The sequence below is a fragment of the Sus scrofa genome, chromosome 7 (genome assembly GCF_054392235.1).
Source record: "Sus scrofa isolate SSC_HxYL_T2T_F1_AM1 chromosome 7, Sscrofa_HxYL_maternal_Yorkshire_Landrace_v2.0, whole genome shotgun sequence".
Taxonomy (NCBI): Eukaryota; Metazoa; Chordata; class Mammalia; order Artiodactyla; family Suidae; genus Sus; species Sus scrofa.
Genome location: NC_139389.1, coordinates 36,324,224 through 36,352,191, shown reverse-complemented (window position 1 = coordinate 36,352,191; position 27,968 = coordinate 36,324,224). Strand labels below are relative to the sequence as shown.

General features: G+C 35.9%; 1 protein-coding gene and 1 long non-coding RNA gene across 6 annotated transcripts in view; both read left to right on the top strand.

The window, feature by feature from the left end:
• Positions 1–27,968, top strand: part of KHDRBS2 (KH RNA binding domain containing, signal transduction associated 2) — a 523,676-nt gene that overhangs the window by 109,427 nt on the left and 386,281 nt on the right. For all 5 annotated transcript variants that reach the window (XM_084966947.1, XM_084966946.1, XM_084966945.1 and 2 more), the window contains one exon: positions 73–200. In XM_084966947.1, coding sequence (XP_084823073.1) covers positions 73–200 — 128 coding nt within the window. The remainder of the gene's footprint in view (positions 1–72; positions 201–27,968) is intronic.
• On the top strand, positions 10,091–15,846 carry LOC146401496 (uncharacterized). The gene is made up of 2 exons (XR_014809190.1): positions 10,091–13,345; positions 13,491–15,846. It is a non-coding gene; the product is annotated as an uncharacterized LOC146401496 (long non-coding RNA).

Genomic DNA, 27,968 nt, shown 5'->3' with positions numbered 1-27,968 from the left:
ATAAAAACGAGCAGCATATTTATGATGACTTCTCATTTCATTTACTGTTTTTTCTTGTGATTTTTTTTTCAGAAATTGAAAAATTTCAAGGTTCCGATGGAAAAAAGGAAGATGAAGAAAAGAAATACCTTGATGTCATCAGCAACAAAAACATAAAGCTCTCAGAAAGGGTTTTGATTCCTGTCAAACAGTATCCAAAGGTACTGTGGTGTATGCTCTCTTCTTACAGAACTAGGGAAAAATGGATAAAAATAAGATTTGGTATTTTATTTATTGCTTTTAAAGAAATAGATAACGCTTCCTTATATTAACATATATACGTATATAATGCTACAGAGAAGAAGATAAACCCTTGGAAAGAAGGTACAGTGATGAGAGTAATTTTCAACTGAAGCCTATAGCATTTTTATTCTATGAATGTGGGAAGCATAACTAGACATTTTAATCATGTATTTAATGTGTAAATAGTTCAACAATTTCAGTGTCCAAATATGCACACTCAGTAATGTTTTAGGTCATGTTAAAATGAATATTCTTATTACAAAAGGGAGTAGAATTAATGCTACTAAATATATAGCATTAGCCCACCAGCAGAGAATTGGTATGTTCAGGAAGGCATTGTGTCTTTACTAGACCCTTGGAATGTAACCTCTCATCTTCTACATGCGAGTTTCATTTATCAAATGATTATGATATTGTGCTCTTGGAAGAACTTTTTCACTAGGCATTTTGTCATTATATTGTATTTTAATCACCAGAATCATGATTATAAACTGTAGCATTCGATGACATGGTTCCATTGGTTATATTCAGAGATTTCAATGATTAGAAATAATTTTATTTTTCAAATAAATTGTGTAAGCAAAATAAAGGAAACTCAAGGATTTAAGCTGGTAATTAGCTTTCAGAAGAGTGCATCTGAAGCATGGACCATGTAATTATCCTAATAATAGAGATTACAGAAATAAATGCTGTGGTTTACCAATTGTCTTCTAGTATAAATTTTAGTAAATGTAATTAAGAAGGTTGTGTTTATAATTATTTCAAACAGGATAAACTATTACAGCCCAGCAAACCATAAAATTCAGCTTGCAGATGAGGTTTTTGGGTGGGCATGCAAGTTTTTGGTCTTATGTTTATTTCAAACAAGAAATAATAGCAAGGTATGTGCATTCAATAGATATTTGTTTTTAAGTTTTATTAGAGTTACTTGACAGTTGTTTTTATGATTATTAAATTGGGCTATCATAGAAATGTACATAGAAAAGTTTTACATAGTAATGAAATACGGTAGAAATATGTTGGGGTATTAAGAAAAATGTCTTTAAGGATCTTGATTAATTAACCTGTTAGAGTCTAGATGGGTACAAGATTCTTTCAATCATATACTTAAATATCACATATTTGACTATTACATAACTTGGTACTGTTTCTCAGAACACTAGTCTGTTCTCTGGATGTGGGAAAGTCAATAGCAGACTCTGTCTGCTTCTCAGTAAAACCCAGCTGTGTTTCTGACTGGATTATGTTGTCAAAGGTGTGGAAGGGATTTCAAATCCTGATGGCTTTTCAAGTGATTCTGAGTGATTTTATGCTGAATATTGCAACAGTGTACATTTGGTGAGTAATGATGAATACTGAGACAAGAATATTTTAAGGTGCCTAACTTTTGTGTGAAAATTAACTTCATAATTTACAGGAGGATTTTTGAACACCACCACCACTTATTCACACCGAAATAGACCGTATCTTACTCACAAATTACTATACCTTCTTGAATTTTTAGAATCACAGATTGCTTAAGCTGAGACCAATCTTGGAAATTACAGAATAAATAAAACTTTTATTTTATAGATGTGGTAACTGAGAGATCATAATTCATAATTGCACAAAGATATATCTTGGTTACAGATGGAATACTTAAAGAGGTTACTGTTATTTTAAATTCTTCATTTTTTTGCGAGCTATTACATTTTTGACTTGACTGATAATGCTCACATTTTGGATTTTTCATATAAAGTGTGGAACAGTGTGAAAAATGATAGCTTCTAATGATTAATAGTTTTATGGAATATTATCAAATAACAGTTTATGGCTCATAAAAAATGTACCATTTTTAATTGATGAATATAATGCCAAACCATGCTGATTTATGTATTAAAGCAACGAGCACTTCATGCATCTAATTATTGCGCATAAGAGAACTCTTAGAGCCTTTTACAGGAAGAGTTCCGAGAAACAGAATCATTCATCAAGTTGACCTACATTTGTTTTTATACCAAAACAATTAAAATCAATCTTTTGAAAATGATATTTTATTTCAGCAGTGGTGATGCTCTCTTGCTCATTGTTCCCCATTCTCACGAAAATAATTTGTGGGGTTGATATAGGCTGTGAGCACTAAGCCTAAGCTGTGTCTGACATGCGTGTGTGAGCTGTGGAACATGTAGGTTGTTGGTCATGGAAACTTCTGTGCAGGACACAATGGTATTTATGGACTCAAGGGTTAGTCTGTCTGTCTGTTTTTGGCCACACCCACAGCATATGGAAGTTCTCTGGCAGGAGATCAAACCAGTGTGGCAAGCTGCCTCCTACACCACAGCTCTGGCAGTGCTAGATCCTGAACCCACTGCACTGGGCCAGGGATAGAACCCGTGTCTCCATGGTGACCTGGGCTGCTACAGAGACAACACTGTGGCCTGAACCTGCTGTGCCACAAGGGAACTCCAAGGGTTAGTCTTTTAAAATAACAAGTGACTTATCCTTTGGGGATGTGTGGGGGAAGATCTGCTTTTCTCTCTGAACCATCTCTCCCTGGATGCTGCTGCTGGAATTGGTAATTGGCATGGTGTTGGCACCATCCTCTACTGTGGGGCATGATGCATAGCTGTGGGCATGCTCCAGGAAATGACCTTATCCTGATTCTACTACTTGACCTTTTTTGGATAGAATCCATTTCATTTAGTCTCTAATTTCAAGTTAATTTGCCGACTTAACTGAGTAATTCAAGGAATTGAAAGAAGTTTAAGATTTTAAGTGATAGTAAATATAGGAATGCTGTTCAAGCACATTAAGAATGATTAATCTACCTTTAGGGCTTTGTGGTCAATCATTAATTTGGAGAAAATATGCCATAATACTAAATTATTTTAATAGGCAGCTTTTCTTGTTTGTTTTCAGTGTTTTTCTTTGGAACAAGATTAGTAAATAGACTTTGCACATCTATGGTTTTACATTTGCAAATGTTTTAGAATCAGAACAGTTATTTCTTGCTAGTCAGGTCTCCAAGGAGGCAGCGTGTGACAGTATGTTCCTCCATAATCCTAAGAGGTTGACACGGAAAACTCACCATCCTTTAATTAGTCCTTTTTCCCCTGAATCTACAGACACGGTATTCTGTAGTCCAGTGTACTTTGACTTTTTTCAAATTTTGGTATTTCCAACTCCTATGCATATTATAATCAAAATTATTTTACCGCTATACCAGGCAAGCAGTGGTTCTAACTCATGTCTTTATAAACTGTAAACTTTGTACCCATGTAAATGTGGTCATGGCTTTTTATATTGAATTGTTTATGGTGTTGGAAATATGTGTATTGTGTTTAGTTGCTTTTAAAAATGTTTTCAAAGATTGCATTATGATTTAGCAAAGCTACTACATATATAGAAAAAGAAGATAATTCCTTGGTCCTCAAAAAGTAGGTGCTTTTCAGGCCTAAGAAACAAAGACACATGTAATAAGGACTCTGTATTCCATTTTGTTCTGCCAGACTTGTGGAAAGAAACCACAAGCCTGGGCCCAGGGAGGAGTGTGGAGGGGAGGGAGGGCAGGAAGGGGCAGCCTCCACCTGCAGGAGGCCAGCCTGTTGCTACTGGACCTATTTGTCCACCTGGGAAATTCAGCCTCTCAGTGTCCTTTTGATGTTGCCTTCAGAATCCTCTGAAATACATCAGACATTTTCTTCAATTAAATTTGCCCCAAGGCCCACTTTTTATTTCTCAACTCAAGTTACTGCCAACTTTTTAAAGCAATAAATCGCCAGGAGTGTAAATCGGCCCCAAATTTGGCCCCTTTTAAGATCAAACGCAGGCGTGTTCCCCTGTGTTGCTTTTGAAATCAATTCCTTATGTAGATTAATGCAGAAAATTAAAGTTCCATAATATGCTCAAAAGCTCCACACTTGCTCTCTGTTTCGTCTTCGTCTGCTTGGCCCCAGAGAGAAGGGCCCCCTGTGCCTGGTTGGGAGCAGACTCCGCAGCCTGGCATGCGTCCTCCGCAAAGCTCATTTTCTTCTTTATCCTTCAAAAGATGAAAACACAAATCCAAACCCTTCATGGGTATTATTTTTTCTAACTTGGTAAGTAATTATCAGAGCATTTAAGAATGGTTAATAGAAACCCGGGGTGACTAACTGTGGAAGCTGTGACCACATTTCAAAGCCAGTATCACCACTTACAATTTTGGAAACACCTCTCTCTTTTTCTAAGCAATGTGATTTTCTAAAAGCCACTCTGTCCTATGTCTGCTTGCTTTAGCCTGATCGTGATACAGGCTCAAACACATTCTTAAAAAAAAAGAGTCTAGTTTTCTTACCTTCCTTCCCCACATTTTATGATTTTGACATCCTTTTTCAACATCTTCATGGTTGTCCATTTGCTGTTCTTTGTGTTTATCATCACTTTTACAATAGGGTTTTTTTGTTTGTTTGTTTGTTTTTTCTTTTTAGATCTGCATACTGGCTTATTTAAGTAATTGCTTTCCAATTGTGACTTCCTGCATCCTATTTCTTCTTACTTCTTTTTTATTTAGAGAAGCCCTTTCAGTATTTCTTTTAGAATGTGTTTAATATTGCTGTACTTTTTGACTTTTTGTTTGTTGGAGAAATTCTTTATTTCTCCCTCTGTTGCAGATGATTTTCTTGCTGGGTAGAATATTCTAGGCTGCAAATGTTTCCCTTTTAAAACTTTGGACTGTAGTGTTTCTATAGAGAAATCAGCTGATAACCTTATGGAGTTCCCTTATAATTACCGCTTTGCTTTTCTCTTGCTACTTTTAGAATCCTCTCTTTAACTTTTGCCATTTTTATTATAATGTGTCTTGGTGTAGGCTTATTTGGGTTCAACTTGTTTGGGGCCTTCTGGGCTTCTTGTATCTTGATACCTATTTCATTTAGATTTGGAAAGTTTTCAGATATAATTTCTTCAAATATATTTTCAATCCCCTTTTCTTCTTCTCCTTCTGGAATCCCTACTATGTGTAAATTGGTCCACTTTACATTATCCCATACATCTCCTATATTACTTTCATGTTTTTTCATTTGGTTTTCTGTCTGCTGTCCTGATTGGGTGATTTCCATTATTCTATCTCCCAAGTCACTAATTCGTTCCTCTGCATTATTCATTCTGCTCTCTAGTGCCTTAACTCAGTTTGCACCTCTGTGAAAGAATTTTAAAATTTTTCTTGTCTCCTCTTTATATTTTGTACTTCCTTTCTAAAGTAATCTGCGCTACTGTTCCTGTCCACTCTTAATTCCTTCATAGTCACCCTTAAGTCCTTCAGCATTTTCACTATCTAATTTTTGAACTCAATGTCTATTAGACTACAGAGGTCTGTTTCATTTTTTTGCTGTTCCAGGTGAGTTCTCCTGTTCTTTTAACCGGGAATGGTTCCTGAGCTTCTTCATTTAGCTTATGTTTTCCTTTTCTGTGAGTTTAGAGAAACACAACTCTTGTAGTCTTGGAGTGCTATTTCTATACAAGAGTGTCCCTTTGTATTTTGTGGTGGGTTAGTATTTATTTTTGGTGTGGGAGTTTGGATATTTGCTGTCTCTTTATTCAGGGTGAGCAGGCTGTTATCCCCTTAACAGGGTGCTGAGTGTGTTTCCAGGGAGAAGGAGGCAATGGGCAGGGCTAGTAGTCAGTGCCTGATTGCTGGGCTCTTGATAGTAGCAAAGACGCCAGCTTTGATGATGAAGATTCCCCCAAGAAAGAACAATGCATGTCTGCCCCAATCCTGATTCCTATCTGAAAACATGTTTTTCTCCTTTTTACTGTAAAACTCCCTGCTCTTCTTCCCAATGGAGGGCACAGTCTTTAAGACATTACTGCTGTGGCTTCCTTTGCCTGGCAAAGCAACAATAGCCATCTTTTTCTCCTTCACCCAAAATTCCATGTTTCTGTTTGGCACTGGTGAACAGAGGCTGAGTTTTAGCAACAATTATAATACTAAGTTAGGACCTGGCTATAACCAACTTCTGTGAAAGAAATTTAGGTTCATGTAGAAAAATTGTGAGTGGCTTTTACTTACTATTTCAAATTTGGTAATTGCTAAAAGAAATTTTTGTAACACATTTAGATTCTACCATTTTATAAGTAGTTTCCTTTAAAATGTGGATTTTGGAGTTCTCATCAGAGTGCAGCAGAAATGAATTTGACTAGAACCACGAGGTTGGGGGTTCAATCCCCGGCCTCGCTCAGTGGGTTAAGGATCCAGCGTTGCTGTGAGCTGTGGTGTAGGTCATAGATGCTGCTCGGATCTGGTGTTTCTATGGCTGTGGAGTAGGCTGGCAGCTACAGCTCCAGTTAGACCCCTAGCCTGGGAACTTCCATGTGCCACCAGTGAGGCCCTAGAAAGACCAAAGACAAAAGTAAAATAAAATAAATAAAATAAAATAAATAAAATAAAATAAAATGAATCTCACAGGTATATTATAAAAGTAAAACACAGCAATTCAATTATGAATATCGATAGAAAAACTTTAAACATATTACCAAATGTTGTGTATCTGTATTCATAGCACCACTATTCATAATATCTAAAAGACAGAAGGAACCTAAGTATGTTCAGCTGGTCAATGCATACACAAAATATTGCATATACACCTTTAAAAACAGTTAAGTTTGTGTACATGTTACAACATGGATGAATATTGGGAACATCATTTAATAGGGAGAATAAGTCAGATATAAAAGGATAAATGTTATATGAGTCCACTTATGGTACTTAGAATAAGCAAACCCATATATACAAAAAGTGGAATTGAAGTTACCAGAGGCTGTGGAACAGGGTCATTGTGGAGTTATTATTTAATTGCTATAGAGTTTCTCTTTAGAATAATGAAAAATTCTGGAAATGAACACATTGTGTTTAATTCCACTGAACTCCACATTTAAAATAGTTAAAATGGTAAATTTTACTTAGTATATATATTATTGCAATAAAAAGGTTATAAAATATTACCAAATGAATTTCAATAGCACATTACAAGCAAAATAAATTACACCCAGACGTAGTTTTATTACAGGAATGCAAGACTGGTTTAGTACTTAAAATTTTTTTTTAAAAAACCACTGAATTTTAGGCTCAAATCAGACATTGGGTAACATAAATCTTCTATTTTTCATGAAATGAACATGGACACATGTATTAAGTATATTATTTATAACCAGTGGGAGGAAATTGTTTATTTAATAAGTGGACACAAAAACTAATAGAACTGATAAATGAATTCAGATAAGTAGCAGGATACAAGATTAAGTTTTAGAAATTGATTGCATTTCTGTATACTAACAATCAAATATTAGAAATATACTGTAGAAAAAAAATTTCTTTTAAAATCACATCCAAAAAAATAAGTACATAGAAATAAACCTGACCAAGGAGGTGAAACCTAAGACTTATATGCTAACATCTATTAGACATTAATAAAGAGAACTGAAGATGATTCAAATAAGTAGAAAGATATCCCATGCTCTTGGATTAAAAGAATGAATATTATTAAAATAGCCACATTATTCAGAACAATCTACAGATTTGATGTGATCCCTATCAAGTTATCCAAGGCATTTTTCACAGAACTGGTATAGATAATCCTAATATTGATACAGAGCCATAAAATGACCAGAATTGCCAAAACAATCATGAAGGAAAAAAAACAAAACAGGGGACATAACTCTCCCAGATTTCAGACAATACTACAAAGCTATAGTGATCCAAACATTGTGGCACTGGTACAAAAACAGATATATGGACCAGTGGAACAGAATAGAGAGAACGAAAATCGATCCAGACAACTGTGGTCAGTTGATCTTTAAGAAAGGAGGCAGGAATATGAAATGGGAAAAAAACAGTCTCATTTAGCAAGTGGTGGTGGGAAAGTTACAGTCACATGCAAAGAAATGAAATAGAATACACCCTCACACCATAGACAAAAATAAACTCGAAATGGCCTTAAGCTTTAAACCTAAGACATGATACTGTAAAGCTCCTGGAAGAGAACATAAGCAAAACATTCTCTGATATAAATCATACCAAAGTTTTCTTAGGTCAATCTTCCAAGGCAATAGAAATGAAAACAAAAATAAACAAATGGGACCTAATCAAATGTACCAGCTTCTATACAGCAAAGGAAACAATAAACAAAAACAAAACACAAGCTTTGTACTGAAAGAAAGTATTTGAAATGATGAAACAGACAAGAACTTGATTTTCAAAATATACAAATAGCTCATATACTGCAACAACAACAACAAAAACACAATTGAAAAATGGGCAGAAGCCCTAATTAGACATTTCTCCAAAGAAGACATGCAGATGGCCAACAGGCACATGAAAAGATGTTCAGTGTCACTAAGTATTAGAGAAATGCAAGTCAAAACTACAATGAGGTACCAATTCACTCTGGTAAGAATGGTTATCATTAAAAAGTCTATAAACAGCAAATGCTGGAAAGGGTGTAGAGAAAAGGGAACCCCCTTATACTGTTGGTGGGAATGTAATTTGGGGCAATGACTATGGAAAAAATTTTGAAAGTTCCTCAAAAAACTAAAAACATAATTACTCTATGATCCTGCATTCCCACTCCTGGGCATATATCTGGATAAAACTATAATTCAAAAAGATACATTCACCTCTATGTTTATAGCAGCACTATTCCAAGACATGGAAACAGCCTAAAAGTCTATTGATTGATGAGTGGATTAAGGAGAGAGAGAGAGAGAGAGAGAGAGAGAGAGTGTGTGTGTGTGTGTGTGTGTGTTTCCATACATACAATGAAAAACTAGTCATCCAGGAAAAGAATGAAATAATGCCATTTGTGGCAACATGAATGGACCTAGAGATTACCATACTAAGTGAAGGAAGTCAGAGAGAGTAAAACAAATACCATATGACAAAACTTGTATGTAGAATCTAAAATACAACACAAATGACCATATCTACAAAACAGACATAGAGAACAGACTTGCGGTTGCTAAGGGGGAGAGAGGTGGGAGAGAGGGAGGTTGGGAGTTTGGAATTAGCAGATGTAAACTCTCTTATATAGGATAAACAAGATTCTACTGTATAAACAAGATCCTACTGTATAGCACAGGGAAGTGTTTTCAAATCCTGTGATAAATCATAATGGAAAAGCATGTAATAAAGAATGTATACACACATATAACTGAATCACTTTACTGTAAAATAGAACTTAACACCACATTGTAAATCAACTATACTTCAATTAAAAATGCTGGAGAGAGAACTAGTGAGGCATTTGTGGCAAAATAAAATAAAGTTAAATCCCTACCTTATCTTTTACACAACCATGGATCTCAACTGAGACTAAGATTAAATGCCCCCAAAATAGTACTAGAGTAACTTGTGGGAAATTTATTTCATAATATTTAATTGAGAGAAAGCATTTCTAAGAAAATATTGAAAAAACTTGAAGTCATAAGTAAATGATTAAAATATACCATAAAAGTAAAACTTCTATATAAGCAAAAATATTACCCAAATTAAGTCACAATCCAAATACCAAACCAGTGTAACTATTTGAGAAATATTTGAAATGCATGACAGAAAGGCTTTTTCTAATTGAACAAGAAGACAGTGATATCAACAGTATCACACATGTACTTGTTTAAAGCAAATGGAAAAAACTCTGAACCTCACATATCAGAAAATTCAAATTAAGATGAATTTGAAATGCTTCTGTTCTCTAGCAGACTGACAAAAACATTTGTTTATAACCTACATGGCAATGGTGTTAGAGCCTGGAAAGAAATAATCCCCTGAACACTAAGAACAGGAGATTTAACCATTCTAGAGAGCACTTTTGCAAAATCAATGAAAATCACAAAGGCACAGATTTTTGGAAGCAGTTGGATAAATAATATATAGCAGTTTATTTTAGAATTACATATTTGCACAGATAAGTGCTGTTAAGTGACAGTTTGAAAGATTATAGTTTTTTCCCTCTTGACTAAAAAAGGAATATTTTTATATTTATATACAGATACATATGTAAGATTATAGACAGAAATAGGTAATAAATGGTAGGGGGCCCTTTTTTATTACAGGTTCTTTTGTGTTGTTTCAATTAGTTAATACTACCATGTTATTTTTCTAGTAATAACAATATTTTTAAAATAGTTTAGGTTGACTGAAAAAATTTAAAATAGAAAAAAAAATTGGTTCTACTTAAAATATTTTTCCTAGACTAGAGGAACAAATAATAAAAATTAAGGATTATTAATTTTTTATGGCCACACCCTTGGCATATGGAAGTTCCCAGGCCAAGAACTGAATCCAAGCCATAGCTGCAACCTATGCCACAGCTTCGGCAACACTGGATCCTTAACCCACTGCACCACAGCAGGAACTCCTGAATGTTTTTATGTTTATCCAATACTTTATAGTTTTAAAATGTTGTAACATTTAATTTTAACAAAAATCCTAGTAATTCTATCTTCCCATTTTATAGTTAAAGCAATTGAGTCTCAGAGGAGCTCAGAATCACATTATTAGGAAATGACTGATCAGGATTCATATCCAATGACTCTGGTTTCAAAGTCTCTTGTCTTTATCTCATTATTTAGTGTGGTTTTATTATTATACTGTGCAAGTGACATCTTAAAATATACAGTAGAAAATTTGACCCCAAATATGACACATCAAAATCTAGTATGAACTTAAAAAATAGATGAAAATTTTATTTTTATAAAAGACTTATACTCTTTTTTCTGATTTATGAATAGAAATAGTGCTCAAATGAAGAGTATAGCCTCAAGTATTCAAGAGAACAGCCTCAAGAGGAATAATTAACTTTAAAACATCATAAAATAGTCCTTAAATCTGGGACCTCACACTTAAGGTTTTTGTGGGTACCGGCTGTGTATCAAACACAAGCAAAGCACAGTGAACTGTTTCATTTCCTCAAGAACACCATGGTTTAAAAATATTTAGGGAACTTTCCTAATGCCACACAGTACATCAGTGATAGTGTTAACATTGAAATTCAGGTTTAATTGCAGTAGTGCCTCTTTCCTGTGAATTAAACCATTGTTAGGTTTCACTTTCTTTTATATGAAAAGGTCTTGAGATCACTTTGGACACAGATTGCTATGATTGCAAAGGTTAACAGATAGAAAAACAGATGTATTTCTCTTCTGGTATTAAGTGGGGTAGAGTAATTGACTGACTAGTTGGAATATATCTCATAGTTGCATGATCTAACCTTCTACTCAATTTAGGAGTCCTTTCTACAATATCTGTGATACTCATCAGCCTTTATGAATACATCTAGTGATTAAAAAGAAAGTTCATTGTAATATAAAACAGTTGAGTCTAATAATGAGTAGACTGTTCAATTACTTTTTTCTCATCAAAGTATAATCTTTTTCCCTAAAAGTTGCTGTTAGTTCTGGTTTTGCCCTCTGTATCACTAAGAACTCACTTGAAACACAGGAACCATGGTCTAGCTTGAACTGTCATTGATGTATTGTTTTCATTTGGTTTCTGGACACCATAATTTATTTTTATTTCCTATTATGAAACTAGTTCCATTTCTCAGCCTCCTCTGCTAGTTTGTACTCTTCCATGCAACTTCTTAGTTGGAGTTCCCCAGGGATTGTCTCTGTCTGCACTCACACCCCCTTGGTCATTTGTGGACCCCCTTGGTCACCTGTGGTGTGGCTTATGCGGGAATGGCTTTAAAGGCTGACGATCCAGCTGAGACCTCTCTCTAAGGAGCTTCCTACTTGCCATCACCGCACAGATGTCTGAACAGCTCAGAAGGCATGTGTCCTTCACCTGCCATCTACCTGTCTCGGTTGTTGGCAAATCTTCCTTTTACTTGGTCAGGTCAGAAACTGTGGATTCCTCCTTGATGCCTCTCTTTCTCCAACATATCCCAAGCAACCGCCAAGTAAATCTGGCTATTTGCTCTTCAACTATGAGAATCAGATGTTTCTCATCACCTCAGCGGCTGTTACTCAGGCCTGGGTTGCCATCTTCTGTTACTGGGATCACTGTGTTGGCTTCTTAGCTGATGTCTGCCACTAAGCATGCTTTCATCTCTCCTCACCCAAGTACTCACAGTCCTTCAACTTCTTTAGCTTTTTCCCATAGTGTGCATCATCTTCTAATGTGCTTTGTAATGTTCTTATTTGTTATTTTTATGGTTTTTCCACACTAGAATGTCAGCTCAAAGTGTCCTCGTCTTTCTAAATCAGTCACGTGTTCCAGTCACCTGGCACACAGTCAAGTGGCTAGTAAATATTTGCTGATGAATGTAGAGTAGTTACACAGCTGCTTTTCTAAGATGCTCTTGCTGGAGCAAATAGAGTTTTAGTGGAGGATGACCCAGAACAAGGATTCCCCTTTGCTTCTTCTTACAGGATTTGCAGGGAAGACCCATCTTGGTTGTAGCAGTGATGTCACAGATCCTTTGAAGGAGACCTAGCATCACTGTTCTCATCGAAGCCTCAGGGCTGCTCCCATCTTAGCTGAGTCCAAGTACAAGAAGAAAGCAATTACAGTGAAATTTTACTCAATTCTAATGCCCGGATAATTGCTTACTTTGTTTTACCAAATTTTGTAATTAAAATGAATTTAAAAGGTTAACTAAAATTTCTTTCAAGTGATTTCTGAACATCATGTTTTATTATTTGATTATCCATTTTTAGTAAGTGCAGTACATTGAATATTATATGGCCCTTTATAAAAGAGCCTGCAAGTCCTCCACATCATCATTCTAAATATTAATTCATTGTCATTCATGATATATTTATTGGATCTATATGGTGGTCACCTGATATTTAACTCATAAGTGTAAAATTGAAAAGATACTTTCACTGGTCTCAGGAAGTCCTATACTGGGTTTAAACAATGGTCCTAATATGGCTTCGTACTTGGATGGATCCAGAAGCTTTGAGACTATGTAAGATTTTAACAATTTTCCTTACATTTTAGAGGCTGAGACATGAAAAGGAGGCAAGGCTATAGAAAAACTAGACCATTATTTGAAAAATATAGAGAAGAAAAAGAGGTTAGGTATTATTTGGGAGATAGTCTTGAGAGGTGCAGAGGGTAAGATCAGGATAAAGGTTTTTTTTTGTTTTGTTTTGTTTTTTTCTGCTTTTTAGGGTGGAAAAACTAGACCATTATTTAAAAAATATAGAGAAGAAAAAGAGGCTAGGTATTATTTGGGATATAGTCTTGAGAGGTGCAGAGGGTAAGATCAGGATAAAGGTTTTTTTTGTTTTGTTTTGTTTTTTCTGCTTTTTAGGGTTGCATTCGTGGCATATAGAAGTTCCCGGGATAGGGGTCAAATTGGAGCTGCAACCACCAGCCTACACCACAGCCACAGCAATACCAGATGTAAGCCGTGTATGTGACCTACACCACAGCTCACAGCGACACTGGATACTTAACCCATTGAGCAAGGCCAGGGATTGAACCTGCATCCTCATGGATCCTAGTCAGATTCATTTCTACTGAGCCATGACAGGAACTCCAGTTATTCTTACTGTCAAGTTTTCTCAATAGAGAAACCTTAATTGATATGGTTGTATTTGCATCCTTGTAATTTTTAGATGTGGCTTCTTCTGTAGAGTTTCTCTGTTTCTGGAAAGAAACCAGTAAGAATAGGCTAAGATGTAGAGTTCTTGAGTTGCCAAAGAGTACTGGGAAGAGACAGTAAAATATAATGGGAAAATAATAGAATTTTGACTCAGATTGATCCAAGTGTGAGTCACAGTTCCACTTTTATTCAACTATGGCCATGGAAATTTCTGTGAACACTTTTGTCATCAAAGTTTCAGCTGCATGAGTGTAATCACATGCTTTGCAGTTTTCTCAAAAGACATGAGAATATATGTACACACTCGACATGGTATCTACACACAGTGTAACTTGTATGGTTTTACCACTGAGTAAATATCTGTTTCTTCATTTAACTATACTCTTTTGACTTAAAGTTTTATTTTTTTCTTTGTTTGAATTATTTTAGGTGGTAGGTTAGGTTGTTTATTTGAGATTTTTCTTCTTTTTTGAGGGAGACCTGTATTACTCTGAACTTCCCCTCTAAGAACTGCTTTTGTGTCGTCCCATAGATTTGGCATGATTGGGTTTTCACTGTCATTTGTTTCAAGGTATTTTTTAATTTCTTTTTTGATTTCCTCATTGACCATTTTTTATTAACTAACATGTTTTTTAGTCTCCATGGAGTCAGTTTTTTCTCATTTCTTTTTCTGTGGTTGATTCCTGCTTTCATGCCATTATGGTCAGAGAAGATGCTTAAAGTAATTTCTATACTCTTAAATTTGTTGAGGTTAGTTTTGTGCCATAGTATGTGGTCAATCCTAAAGAATGTTCCATGTGTACTTGAAAAGAATGTATATTCTACTTTTTGTTGTTGTTGAGGGGTATAATGTCTTGAAAATATCAATTAGGTCTAACTGTTCTCTTTGTATCATTTAGGATCTCTGTTGCCTTATTGATTTTCTATCTAGAAGATCTGTCCATTGATGTGAGCAGGGTGTTAGTCTCCTGCTATTGTTATATTCCCATCAATTTCTCCCTTTATGTCTATTTGTTTAATACATTTGGGTGCTCCTATATTAGGTGCTTATGTGTTGATGAGTATAATATCCTCTTCTTGAATTGATCATTTTATCATTAAATAGCATCTATCTTTTTTATGTCCTTTGTTTCAAAATTTATTTTATCAGATAGGAGTATCGCAACTCCTGCTTTCTTGTCATTTCCATTTTCATGAAATAATCTTTTTCCATCTCCTCGCTTTTAATCTATGTATGTCTTTTGTACTAAGGTGGGTCTCTGGTAGGCAGCATTTTGTAGGCTTTTGTTTCTGTTGTTGTTTTTTAATCTAGTCTGCCACTCTAGGTCTTTTGATTGGAGCATTCAATCCATTGACATTTAAGGTAGTCTTTGACACATACGTATTTATTGCCATTTAAACTTTATTTTCCAGTTGATTCTACAGAAGGAAGGAACTAACAAAGATCAGAGGGGAAATACATGAATTACAGGGTAAAAAACGATAGAAAAAAAAATCACTGAAATCAAGAGCATGTTCTCTGAAAGGGTAGACAAAATTGACAAATCTGGCCAGGCTCACCAAGAAGAAAGAGAGAGAACCCAAATGAACAAAATAAGAAATGAAAAAGAAATCTCAACTGATACTGTAGAAATGCAAATACTATAAGAGAATACTAATGAGCAATTATATGCCAAAAATTTTAACAACCTAGAAGAAGTGGACAACTTTCTAGAAACATATGGCCCACCAAAGCTGATTCAAGAATAAATACATAATTTGAACACTCCAATCACTAGAATTGAAATAGTGTATGTAATTTAAAAACTCCCTATAAACAGAAGCCCAGGACAAGAGAGCTTCGTAGGTGAATTCTGTCAAACATAAAAGAAGAATTTATACCAATCCTTCTCAAACTCTTCCAAAAGATTGAAGAGGAGGGAATGCTCCAAAAGACATGCTATAAAGCCACCATCACCCTAATACTAAAACCAGACAAAGATACTACCAAAAAAGAAAATCATAGGCCAAAATTTTGATGAATATAGATGTAAAAACTCTCAACAAAATTTGAGCAAACCAAATCTGACAACACATAAAAAGACCATACACCACAATCAAGTGGGATTCATCCCAAGTTCACAAGGGTGGTTCAGTATAAGCAAATCAATCAATGTCAAAAACCACATTAACAAAGGAAAAGTCAAAAATCACATGATCCGCTCAATAAACACAGAAAAAAGCATTTGACAATATCCAACATCCATTCATGATTAAAAAAAAACCTCATTATTTACTGTGATTTATATTATTACCTGATTTAATCCACATTATATTCTTTGGAATATGTACTATAGAGAGGAGGCAGTTTAGGCACAGATGAAATTAAATTGTTCAAAGTCACATAGACATTTAATAATGAATCAGGACTGAAGAAAAAGAGAAAGCTTAGGCATGAATGTTATCATCAATATCTACAATGTTTATTTACAAGGTAAATTTCATTCCTGTTTATTAAAATACATTTCTAAAGCATTGCTTGTGTATACTACTCCTCTTTGTTTAAGTGTTTGGGATTTGTAATTAAAATTTATGAAACATCAGAAATGGAAAAAAATGAGTATTCTGCATGTAATATTGAATTATGAAATGAATGCTTATATAAACTATATTGTTATTATTGTATTTTTACATATTAGATCTTTGACTCATAGTTACATCCACATTGTATGAAAAGCATGTAGGTAAATTCCTGACAATATGTTTAGTTTACTTCCTGTGTTCCCATCTGAAGACACACGTCTGAGAGGTAGAAATTAATGGTGCTGCTAGTTTATTTTTTTCATTTTTTAAAGTTTTGTTGAGGTATAGTTGATTTACAATGTTGCGACAATTTTTTTATGCAACATAGTGATTCAGTTACACATGTACACACAACCATTCTCTTTCAGATTCTTTTCCCACATAGATTATCACAGAATATTGGGTAGAGTTCCCTGTGCTATACAGGAGGTCCCCACTGGTCAGTCATTCCATATACCCCAGTGTGCATATGCCAATCCCAGACTCCATTTGCTAGTATATTTTTAATTACATGACCTAACTCACTGAGAGTGAAGTGTTTGTGCTTCAGTTAGTTGGCTGTTTGGTGCATGGTTCTGGACGTATGCCGCAAATGCGTAAGCTTCACAAAATTTTTCATTATCACTTGTGCCTATAGTAACTTTGTTTCATTAATATGAGAGGCTGTGTAACATGAAATTATAAGTCATAGTGCCTGTTGGGTTTAGCTTATCTCATTTTTATTTTCTTCTTTTAGAACAAGGTATTATATTTAACCTAATGGAAAAATTATTAATTTCATGGTATCATAAAAAACTACAAATTAACATTTGGAAGTGTAACTCTCATTGCCAAAAAATCTGATAGTATATTTTTATTTTATGACTTCAGCAGTAAAATCTAACAAAATACTTAGAGGAATATTCCCTTTTCTACACTCTGATTTATTGCAATTTAAATAGAATATTAATGTTAAGGCAGAAATGGAATTTATATATAGCTAAGGTAAAGTTTTAATGAGGAATATTTAATTCCAGAAGTGGCCAATACCTATTTGAATTTTTGTCAAATTTTTAAAAGCTGAAATTTATGAAAACTTTTGTAAGTTTTGGTTATATTTTGGGGTCTAATTTCAAAATCTTGAGGTGATTTTTGATTTTACAGTTTCATAATAATCATGCAGTTGATTTTATTATCGGCATTTGATCATGTATCCCATTATTTGATATTGCTTTTTTAGGTCAATCTGAGTCTACTGAACTGGTTAAAGAGGTTTTTTTTTTTTTATAAGATTGAATGTAGTCTTCATAATTTCTCTCTAAAATTGGCTACTAAAACATAAGTTTTTGTTGGTACCAAACTATAGTAAAGGATTTTTTTAAAGTGCAGAGTTTATTGGGACTTGGGAAACATTTTTCAGGTGTTTGCCATTTACATATTTGAATCACAGATGGTTTGAAATTATTAAAACTTTTTTTACACACAGGAATTCTGTACCTGAGCTATCAGATATAATTGGATTGATGGCATTACTAAGAACTCTCCATTTCTTAGTATCCATAGAATTGTTTTTAGCTACACCTTGGGAAATGCATGAGGAAATGCATTAAAGTAACATTCCAAATTTTGCTGCCAACCAATGTGTTGTCTAACTAGACAGAGAAATTGCTGCAACCATATTTCACATGTATGAGAAAGAGCTTGAGCCCATTATCTACTCTGAAAATATGATGGGATTTTCCCCTAACACACACCAGTGGGATAGAGTGCTCCAATCTTCACACAAATGGAAAGATTATGCAGAAACCATCGTTATTTCCTCCCATTTCCATCCTTCTTGCAAATGACTTATGTGAACTCTTGTTTTTCTGTTAACTGTGGAAAACATTTGGGAGTAGCTTATTCTGTGCATCTAAAAACAACCACATGAGGAAAATTGTTTTAGGCTATATGAATTGTGTTCATGCCATAAGAAAAAATAATCATTAATGCATTGATTTGATATTTCTTAAAAAAAAAAAAACTGGGTTCTGGGAATAGAAGGGCTTCTGTGGCACAGGCACAGATCCTGAAGATGTAGGAAACTCCTTATGGGAAAGAATACTGTACTTTGAAGCAAAATGTCCAAGTCCGTGAAGAGAGAAGAACTAGCAGTTTTTATTTGAGTGCTTTGAAAATTGTTCATTTGGATCAAATGTTTTTTAAAAATAATTCAGATTTCGAACTCTAGTGGAGCATTACTTAGAAAGAAAGGGCAACTTTATGGTTCACCTGTTCAGGTAGTGAAATGGGATTGCTCTGAGTGCAAATATCACTCTAGCATGTACTAGTTGTATGGATGCAGGCAAGGGACAGTCCTTTTCTTGTGGTCCGTGGCCATCTCTAAGATGGGGAACAAATAGTACCAACTTCCTGTGTTTTCTTTCTTTTTTAAAATTAAATGAGAAAATACACATTAAACACTGAACACACCTTCTAGACCATGGTAAATAAGCTCCCAGTGTATGCTATAGTTTCTAAAGAATAATCTTAGCATGATTCCTGTATCGACTACCACCAGCCACCTGGTGGCAGCCCAGATATTATCAGGGCCATTGCTCATAAGGGACACTTCCCATTAAGGTGAGGCTGGAATGTGACTGTAAAGGAGCCAGCCCAGCATAGCTGGATCGAAGGTTCCGTTTCCCCTTTTCTAGGCAGTGGTTTCAGACACTCCTCCCAGCTCCATGTGGATCTGTTTTACCCTGGATGCAGAGTGGAGAAAAAAAAGAAAACAATTGGTATGTGATTCAGGATGGACTCCATACCAACCACAGAGCTGAATGCTTCTCATCTCTTATCTCATTCACTCTTTTAAGCAATTTATGATGTAGACATTATAACTTTACATGTGAAAGAGAAAAATGGAATTCAAGATCGATGGCTTATATCAGCACTAGTGCCTGTTTGATCTAAAAAGTGAGAACTCAGCTTTGTCTAACTACACTGGCCTGTAGCAGTAGCCCTTATCACCAGGTTTTTGGTGTAGCTTTAATGGGGATTAGTTTTAATTTTTTTTTTTCTGTGACTTATTCAAGTTCTTTTATGCTGCACCATATTATACTTGGTGTTATAAGAACTGCTGTTTGTTGAATTCTTATAAAGTGTTTTACTTGTATTATATCAGTTATATTCTCCATAAGTTAATGTATTTCATAAATGTTCATTGAGCAAATTACTTCTGCCATGCACTAGGGGATGGAACTGCAAACACGAGTGGAGTGGTGATTCTTGTTTTTTAAGTGCTCACTTTCCCTTGAAAGGGCTTTTTGCTTGGGAAAGAGACAAATGAGTAGACCACTCCAACACAGTATGGACCACAGGTAAGCTGCAGGGGGTTTGGAAGTGTTGACTTAAAAAAAAATGCACAACCTGAAAATTGAGAGTTAAGTTTTATTTGGGGCAAAATTAGGACCTAAGCCCCAGAGACAGCATCTCAGGTAGCTCTGAGAAACACCTCTAAGGAGGCAAGGGGGGGAGGTGGGATATATTGGAGTTTTTGCAACAAAGGGCAGGTAACAGGAACAAAAGCGGTCTGGGCTCACTGAAGTCTTTCCTTTGATGTGCACCTCAGCCTTGGGGGCCAGTGTCCTGAGTTTTCACAGCCTGCAGGACTCACCCACTCTCACCCTCGGAGGTGGCTGCATTCACGGATGACTGTGCAATACCGTTCCAAATAGGCAGGGGACATAATACCAGCGTATTTGATAAAGGGGAGGGGGACATGCATGCAGCCATGCACACATTTTGCAAAAGTTTGTTGCTGGTCTCATGAAGGTTACTAGTCGTCACAAGGAGCAGACATCACCGTGAAAGATTTTAGTGTTTTTCTAGATATAAGGAGATGCAAGAATTGGCCACATAAAATCTTCGGAAAATATTTAACTATCCAAAGATGTGTTCTTCCAGTTTTCCTAGAACACAGAGGGCCTCACTCCTCATCTGTACCCTGAGCTCCTTTCAGGGGCTGCTGCGGGTCTGCAGCTATAGTGGCTCATGATTTAATCCATGTAGAGGCTGATGGCAGAACTTCAGTTCACAGAAGCATGAAAGGCGACTCCTGTTCAGGACTCCAGAGGAAGGACAGGCTCTTTAGAGGATCTGAGAAGGATTTAAGACATTTAAGAACCAACACATAAAGGAGGAGGGGGAGAGGAAAAGGACAGTGATTAAGGGGAAGCTTCTCGGGGTCACAGGGGAACACCCAGAGGCCTGTCTGTTGTCAGTAATGTACAAGCAACTTTGAGAGCAATGAGAGAATTCTGGATAATTTATCTTTCCCCCTTTGTTTTAGTTCTTAAAATAGACACTGCAGTCGCTGATGTCCTCATACCTAGCACATTGCACTCTAATCTGTATTCATAAACAGTTTCTGGTCTGCAAGATCCACGGGCTTCCTGAAGCTGAAGACTCTGTTTTACCTCCTTATTCTTAGTGCTGAGCCTTGTTGTATGTATTGGTAAATAATAGAACTAGAAGTTTAGTCTATGGCCAGAAAATAGAGTATTTAAATAGAGGACACTAGGATGTTGGTTTTATTTGCATATTGTCTATAACAAAAAAAAAAATATGCTTTAACCCACTGAGTGAGGCCAGGGATCACCCACATCTTCATGGATACTAGCCAGGTTCTTAACCCACTGAGCCACAATGGGAACTCCTTTTTTTTAAAAAAAAAAAACTAACATTTTATTAATTTCCAAAGTCAATTCATGAAGTCAGACTGTCCTACAAACGTTAACAGAAAATGTATCTTAACCCATTTGCCGGGAATGAATGGCATTTACAATTCCAGTTTGCTTTCTTTAGAGCGTTTGATGTCCTCTCCTTGTGCTGTGCAGAAGGTCTGCCCTTGTTTACTCGCCCCAGTTCCACAGTGGTAACACTGGCCAGGGCCTTGTGTTAGCCTTTCAAGTGCTGGCCTTTGGTGCTGAAATGAATTTGTTTGTCACTGGGTATTGGACCTCCTCAGACACAAGGAATAGGGAGAAGTAAAGAACCATCCTTGGTGTAAAGAAAAAAGGTGCTCTGAGCACGATCACACCCAGACACAGCCTTCCTTAACGGATCACTGGTTTCATGATTGATGACAGTTATTACCCCCTCCAGCCACTGCTCTTCCCACATCCTCCAGGGAACACTGGCAGGTCCTAGGGTCTAAGAGTTACTTGAGTTCTTTGTTATCATGTATCCTTCTTTGGACCTATGATTACTGTCAAAGACCTTTGAGTAACAGCTTCTTTCTGGTTCCCTGGGAGAGTCACAGCTACAGCTTAACCTGAGTGAGAAAGAGGAAACCCTAAATGGGGCTGACAAAGGAAGGTCAGCAGTGTCACCTGACCAGTGACTTATGGGAAATGGGATATTTTCTCTTCCTCTCTCTTTTAAAAAGACATATTTATAACATAATTTATAAAATAAGAGAATACTGTCTTACTAAAACACGTTGCTATTTTTTGGCAGATTTAAGGAAGATCTTTTGCTTAGTAGAGCATTTCTGGGAAGAAGTAGAAAAAAAATCTTGCTTAGTTCATGTTGGGTCATTTCCAAGGTCTTTGCATCCCTAGATTGATTGTCTGAGGGAAGTTGAGACCACACCGTGCAAACTTCTAAACCTGTAGGCCCAGGCAGTTCCATGAGCAAGAATAACTGAGACATCAAAACTGTCTGGAGAGGGACCAGTCTGAAGGCTCAAAAGTGTGTGTATAGTCATGGGAATGTCCTTTTGTAGATATTATGTTGAAAGCATTTTTCGTGGGGAGAGATCTAAGTAATCAAGTGTAAATATCACTGCTGAAATTGTGGACTTGTGCATAAAATATAGCCGCCTACAGTGGGAGCATCCCCAAATTCACTAGTCAAAGGTTTGGGCCCTTTTACCAGCAGAGGACTCTATGCTTACATCATTATACCAAAAAAAAAAAAAAAAAAATTTGTATGTGCATGTGAATTTGTCGACATTTGAAAAAAAATTAGTATTGTCACAAATAGGTAGTCATGTTACTTTTTCTTAACCTTTGAGTAGGAGCTGGTGCAGAGGAGATGAATCATGCTTCTCTGCTACGGGGGCACAGTGCTCTGCTTACTCCTGCACTTAATTAACAGTAATTGGTACGGATATACTTGTGAAAGGCGTATTGATGATTTAGGAGACAGCCTTTTTGGGGCGGGGGTCACTTTACACATGTTGACACATAAATGGAGTTTAGTGTGTGTGCCCCTTTTATTTTTATTTTTTTTAAGAAAAATAATTTATTAGACTGGATTAGAGACCTTGGCAGTAAAGTGAAAGTATGGTAGTTGACAATGTATTTTACAGAAATTAGAATCAAATCTGTAGAAACATAGGTATAAGCCATACTTCCAAGTTGAAAAGCATGTAAGGAAAATTTTAAACAATTTATTTATTTATTTTTTGCCTCTTTTAAAATCCGTCTGTAACACAGTTCTTTAAACGCAAGACTTAATGAAATAAAGGATAGCTGGGAAAAGAGGCAGCAACCAGTAATTTTTTGAAAGTTTTCTTTTGCTTAGGTGTTTTTGGGACACTGGTCATCCAAGGCCCAACTTTGGATGACATAACAGGTTGGGGAGGGAGTGAAGAAAGTTGAAAAACTTTAGAGACTTTTTTTTCTGTTTCTGAGAAGTATTAATTCATAATAATCAATGATACTCTGAGAGTAGTAGCCACACGGTTTTGCCTTGTGGGTCAAATGAAGGAGAAGTTAAATGATGATTTTCAGGGGGAGATGTATGCATAGGGAATCTTTGAGAACAGAGATGTGGCAGAGACCCAGAAAAAGCAGGCAGTGGTTTCATTATTTCATCTACATAATTACTACCAAACCCCATTTGTGGATTCTTTGTTGACTTAAACATATGGAAATTGAAGGGAAGATGAATTTCTGAATAAGATGGAAGAAATAATGCAAAATTGACTCTCCCAAACCAAAAAGAGGACAGTGGGAAGAAGATCCCAGATGTGAGAGACTGGAGAGGGAAAGGATAAAGTAGTGTTACTAGAAAGATATTGCCAGGATCCGGGTTCTTATTCACGGAGCCGAAGGATGAACTTCTCAGACACACAGGCAGCAAGCAAGCAAAAGCCTTTATTACAGGAAAGCAAATCGCTCCCAGCACAGACCCTGGGAGGGGCCTGAAGGGTTCCCCTTTCTATTGTTGTTTGGAGGTTTTTATTTCTTAAAGATAGGAGTACCAACGTCGGGGTCCAGGTATCAATTCTTTTTCCCATTGGCCTTGCCCAGTTTACCTATATCAGGCCTTGTCCAAAAGGAACTTAGAGGTAGGCTATGCTCCATAAGTTTTATGGTCCTTTTGCTCTTCTTTCTGCTAGACGTAGAGTTGCCACTCTTTACATTCTTTTGCTAACAGTCAAATGTATAGGTCAGGGGTTAATGCCCAGCTTGATGTAAAACAAATGTACTTTCAATAGTTAATCTTCCAACAAGCAAGGCCTGTTTGTCTTGATTAGTTTTTACAAATCTTAAACCATGGACATTAATCTGGGAATATTTCAAAGCCCATGTTCCTGCACTAACTACCTGAATTATTATTCTGGCTCAGTAGGAAGGGAAAAGGGAGAGAACACTGCACTGTAGATACCACATGGTAAGTAGAAAGATCTTTATTCAAAGGAAATAATATCTGCTGTGCTGGGCTGAATTGTGTCTTCCCCCAAATTTATATGTTGAGGACCTAACCCTCATTATCTCAAATGTGACTCTAGATAATTCTTTGACTAAATAGGGTTACATCCCAATAAACCAACTCATGTAATGAAAACTTTTTAAGTTGAAGATGCATTGAATACATCTAACTCACTGAACATCATAGTTTAGCCCAGGCTGCCTTAAAATACGGAAGGAACACTTATATTAGCCTATAGTTGGACGAAAATCATCTAACATAAAGCCTGTTCTATAGTAACATGAATACCTCATGTAATTTATAGAACACTGTACTGAAAGTCAAGAACAGAATGGTCGTCAAATTTGAAAGTCTGAAGTATTGTTTCTACTTAATGCATATCACGTTCACATCATGGTAAAGTCAAAGTCATAAGTTGAACTACTGTAAGCTGGGGACTGTGTATGTATTTGGAGAAGGGTTCCTTAAAGAGAGTGATTAATATAAAACAAGGTGCCTAGGGTGGACCCTAATCCAATCTGACTGATATCCCTATAAGAGGAAGCTTGAGTTAACAAAGTCAACAGGAATTTATACACATAGAGGATTGGCCTGTAATGTCAGTGAGAATGTGGCTGACTGACTACAAGCCAAGGAGAGAGGCTTCGGAAGAATGCGATCCCAACACCACCATGATCTTGGAAGAAAGCGATCCCAACAACACCATGATCTTGGACTTCTGGCCTCCAGAAGCGTGAGAAAATAAATTTCTGTTGTTTAAACTGTCCCGTCTGTTTTATTTTGTTATGGAAGCCCTAGAAAATGAATATATCTCTCCTCCACAAAACAATTGTATTTGAGAAGAATAATAATACTGATTAGATGTGTGCAGAGTGGAGTGATGGATTAAAGGAGAAGCAGGATGGCGATGTTTGCACCAGTCTTTAAATGTACGAGAGATTACTGAATTTATGGTATGTAAATATATCTCCATAAGCCTGTTTGAAAAACTTACAATTAAGAGTACTTTTTTCAAACTATAGGGGCTAAGAGAATACTTCCTAGCTCATTCTATGAGGCCAGTATGACCTAATACAAAGCCAAAGAAAGACATTTTAAGAAAAGAAAATTGCAGATTGGTATCTCTCATGAACATAGATGCAGAAATCCTCAGGTGTAAAAAATATTAGTAAATCAAATTGAAAAAGTATAAAGAAGAAGTATACACTCTGGCCAAATGGGAGAAAATAGCTAGGTGTGCAAAGCTGGTTCAGCATTTGAAAATCAGTTAATTTAACCCATTAAATTAGCATACTAAAAACAACATGATCAATAGATACAAAGAAGAAACATTTGACAAAAGCCAATATTAAGTACAAGGTGAAAATGTTCCCTTTCACCTCTCCTTTTCAGAATTGTACTAGATGTTCTTGCTAATTCAATAAAGTAAGAAAAGGAAATCAAAGGTATGCAGACTGTGAAGGGAGACATAAATTTGTCTTTATTCACAGATGTCATAATCATCTACTTATTGACAAAAGACTCTTGAAACTAACAAGCAATTAGGGGAGGACTGTGGGATAGAAAACTAATATATAGAAGTCAATTGCATTCCTATTAATCAATACTGAACAAGTGGAATTTAGAATTAAAAAGACAATACCATTTCCATTACCACCTCCAAAAATGAAATACTTAGGTACAAATTTAATAAAACACCTATAAGATCTCTATGAAGAAAATTATAAAACTCTGATGAACAAAATCAAAGATAAGTAAATGGAGAGATAATCCATGTTTATGGATAGGAAGACTCAATGTTGCCAAAATACCAGTTCTTCTCAAATCAACCTATAGGTTCAATAGAATCTCAATTGAAATCACAGAAAATTATTTTATGGATATCCCCAAACTTTTTCTAACGTTTATATGGACTGCCAGAAAGACTCTGAAGATCCAGTACAATATTGAAGGACAAGAACAAAGTTGGAAGACTTTGATGATTTGAGAATTTCTGCATTAAAATAATGATATCAACAAAACAGAAATTGAAATACTTTCAATATGTATAAAAGGAACTCCTACGCATTAGTAATAAAAACGGAGCCCCCCATTGAAAACAGAAACAAATATAAATTCATGTAAAGTATATTATGCTGGAGGAATAAACAGCTACCTAATTTTTATTCCTACTACCTATCTAATATTGGTAAGCCAGGAAGTTGGTTTTTGTGATCACTCAGGAACTCAAATTGACAAAGATTGCCTGTGACCCACAATCCAGTGGACACCAGGGCAGCAGGAAGGCAACATGGCAAATCACATACTGGCTCCAACAGCTGCCTAGCAGTGACATTCCTTCTGTTCAGTGTTTATTGATCAAAATGCCACACAAGGCCCAGCCCAGTTCCCCAGGCGTCACTGTGCATGGTCTGAAGGAGGAGTAGACTATTGCTGAATACCTCCGATGACCATTGCAAGAGCCATTCAGGTAACTGAAAAACATACAAATACCTGTAAGTAGATGAGACAAGTGCTTAGCCTCATTAATAATGAAAACAATGCAAATGAAAAAGAACTCAAATTTTTGTTTGTTTTTTTTAAGCTGGCAATAGTAAAATGAACTTTAAGACTCAGATTTGGTAAATTATATACAACAGCATGTTTGTGCCTGGTTGGTAAAAATGCAAATTGGATCTTTTTGATGGGCCACACTGACACATTTAAAAGCCCTTTAATGAGAAAAAGAAAATAAGGGCAAAAAGGTGGATGTATAAAGGTGTTCCTCACAATCTTTTTCATTTATTTATTTTTTATTTTTTTGTCTTTTTAGGGCTGTACCCGAGGCATATGGAGGTTCCCAGGCTAAGGGTCGAATCCGAGCTGCAACTGCTGGCCTACACGATAACCCCAGCAATGCCAGATCCGAGCCACATATACAACCTACACCATAGCTCATGGCAACGCTGGATCCTTAACCCACTGAGCGAGCCAGGGGATCGAACCTGTGTCTTCATGGATCCTAGTCAGATTCGTTTCTGCTGAGCCACAACAGGAATTCCTAATCTCTTTGAAAATGGAAACCATTACAAATTGCCAAGATGTTTAGGAAATTTGATAAACTAGCTATCAAAAGAAATTTAATATACCTATCAAAAGAAAAATTATAGATATATTAAAAATACTGTAGTTCTATATTTATTGACAGAAAGCTGATGACAATGGATTTTTAAATGTAGACAGTAAGTTATATAATACCTTACATGGAAGTTTTGTAAACATTGAGGCAACCATGTTACCACATTTAGACAGTAACAGTAAACACCAAAAAGATAATTGATTTGTTATTTAAAAATGCCTGTGTGTTTTTATATCCAGTATTAATAGGTCATCAGTTAACATTAATATATTAATATATCCTTCCCTGTAATAATTATTCCATGTAATTGAACACCTCTACTGAACTTTTGGGACTTTGTTATTTTCTGTCTCTGCTCTCCCTAACATGATCATGTTTATTACAATGGCCCATGGCCAAATATACCATTTACATAGACTATGGACATGAGAAACATGGATTCCATTGTTTGCTTCTCATCTCTCTTTGTATATCACTCTGTCGTCTCCCACATAATTCACACAGCACTGCGCTACACAAATATCCTTCCTCTATATTAATTATTTCAGACTGTGGCACCTCTACCCTTCCGGTTGCCTGACACACCCTCCTCTTTATTAACCCGCACAGTGCATCTCCTTCCTCAGTAGAATTGAATTTGTGCATTTCCCCACCTGTCTGAGACCTTATTTGTATTAATCTTCTCATTTGTACTAACGCAACAGCTCTGCTCCCAGCTCCTAGTCTTGACCCCATTCTCATCCAGTTTTCAGACT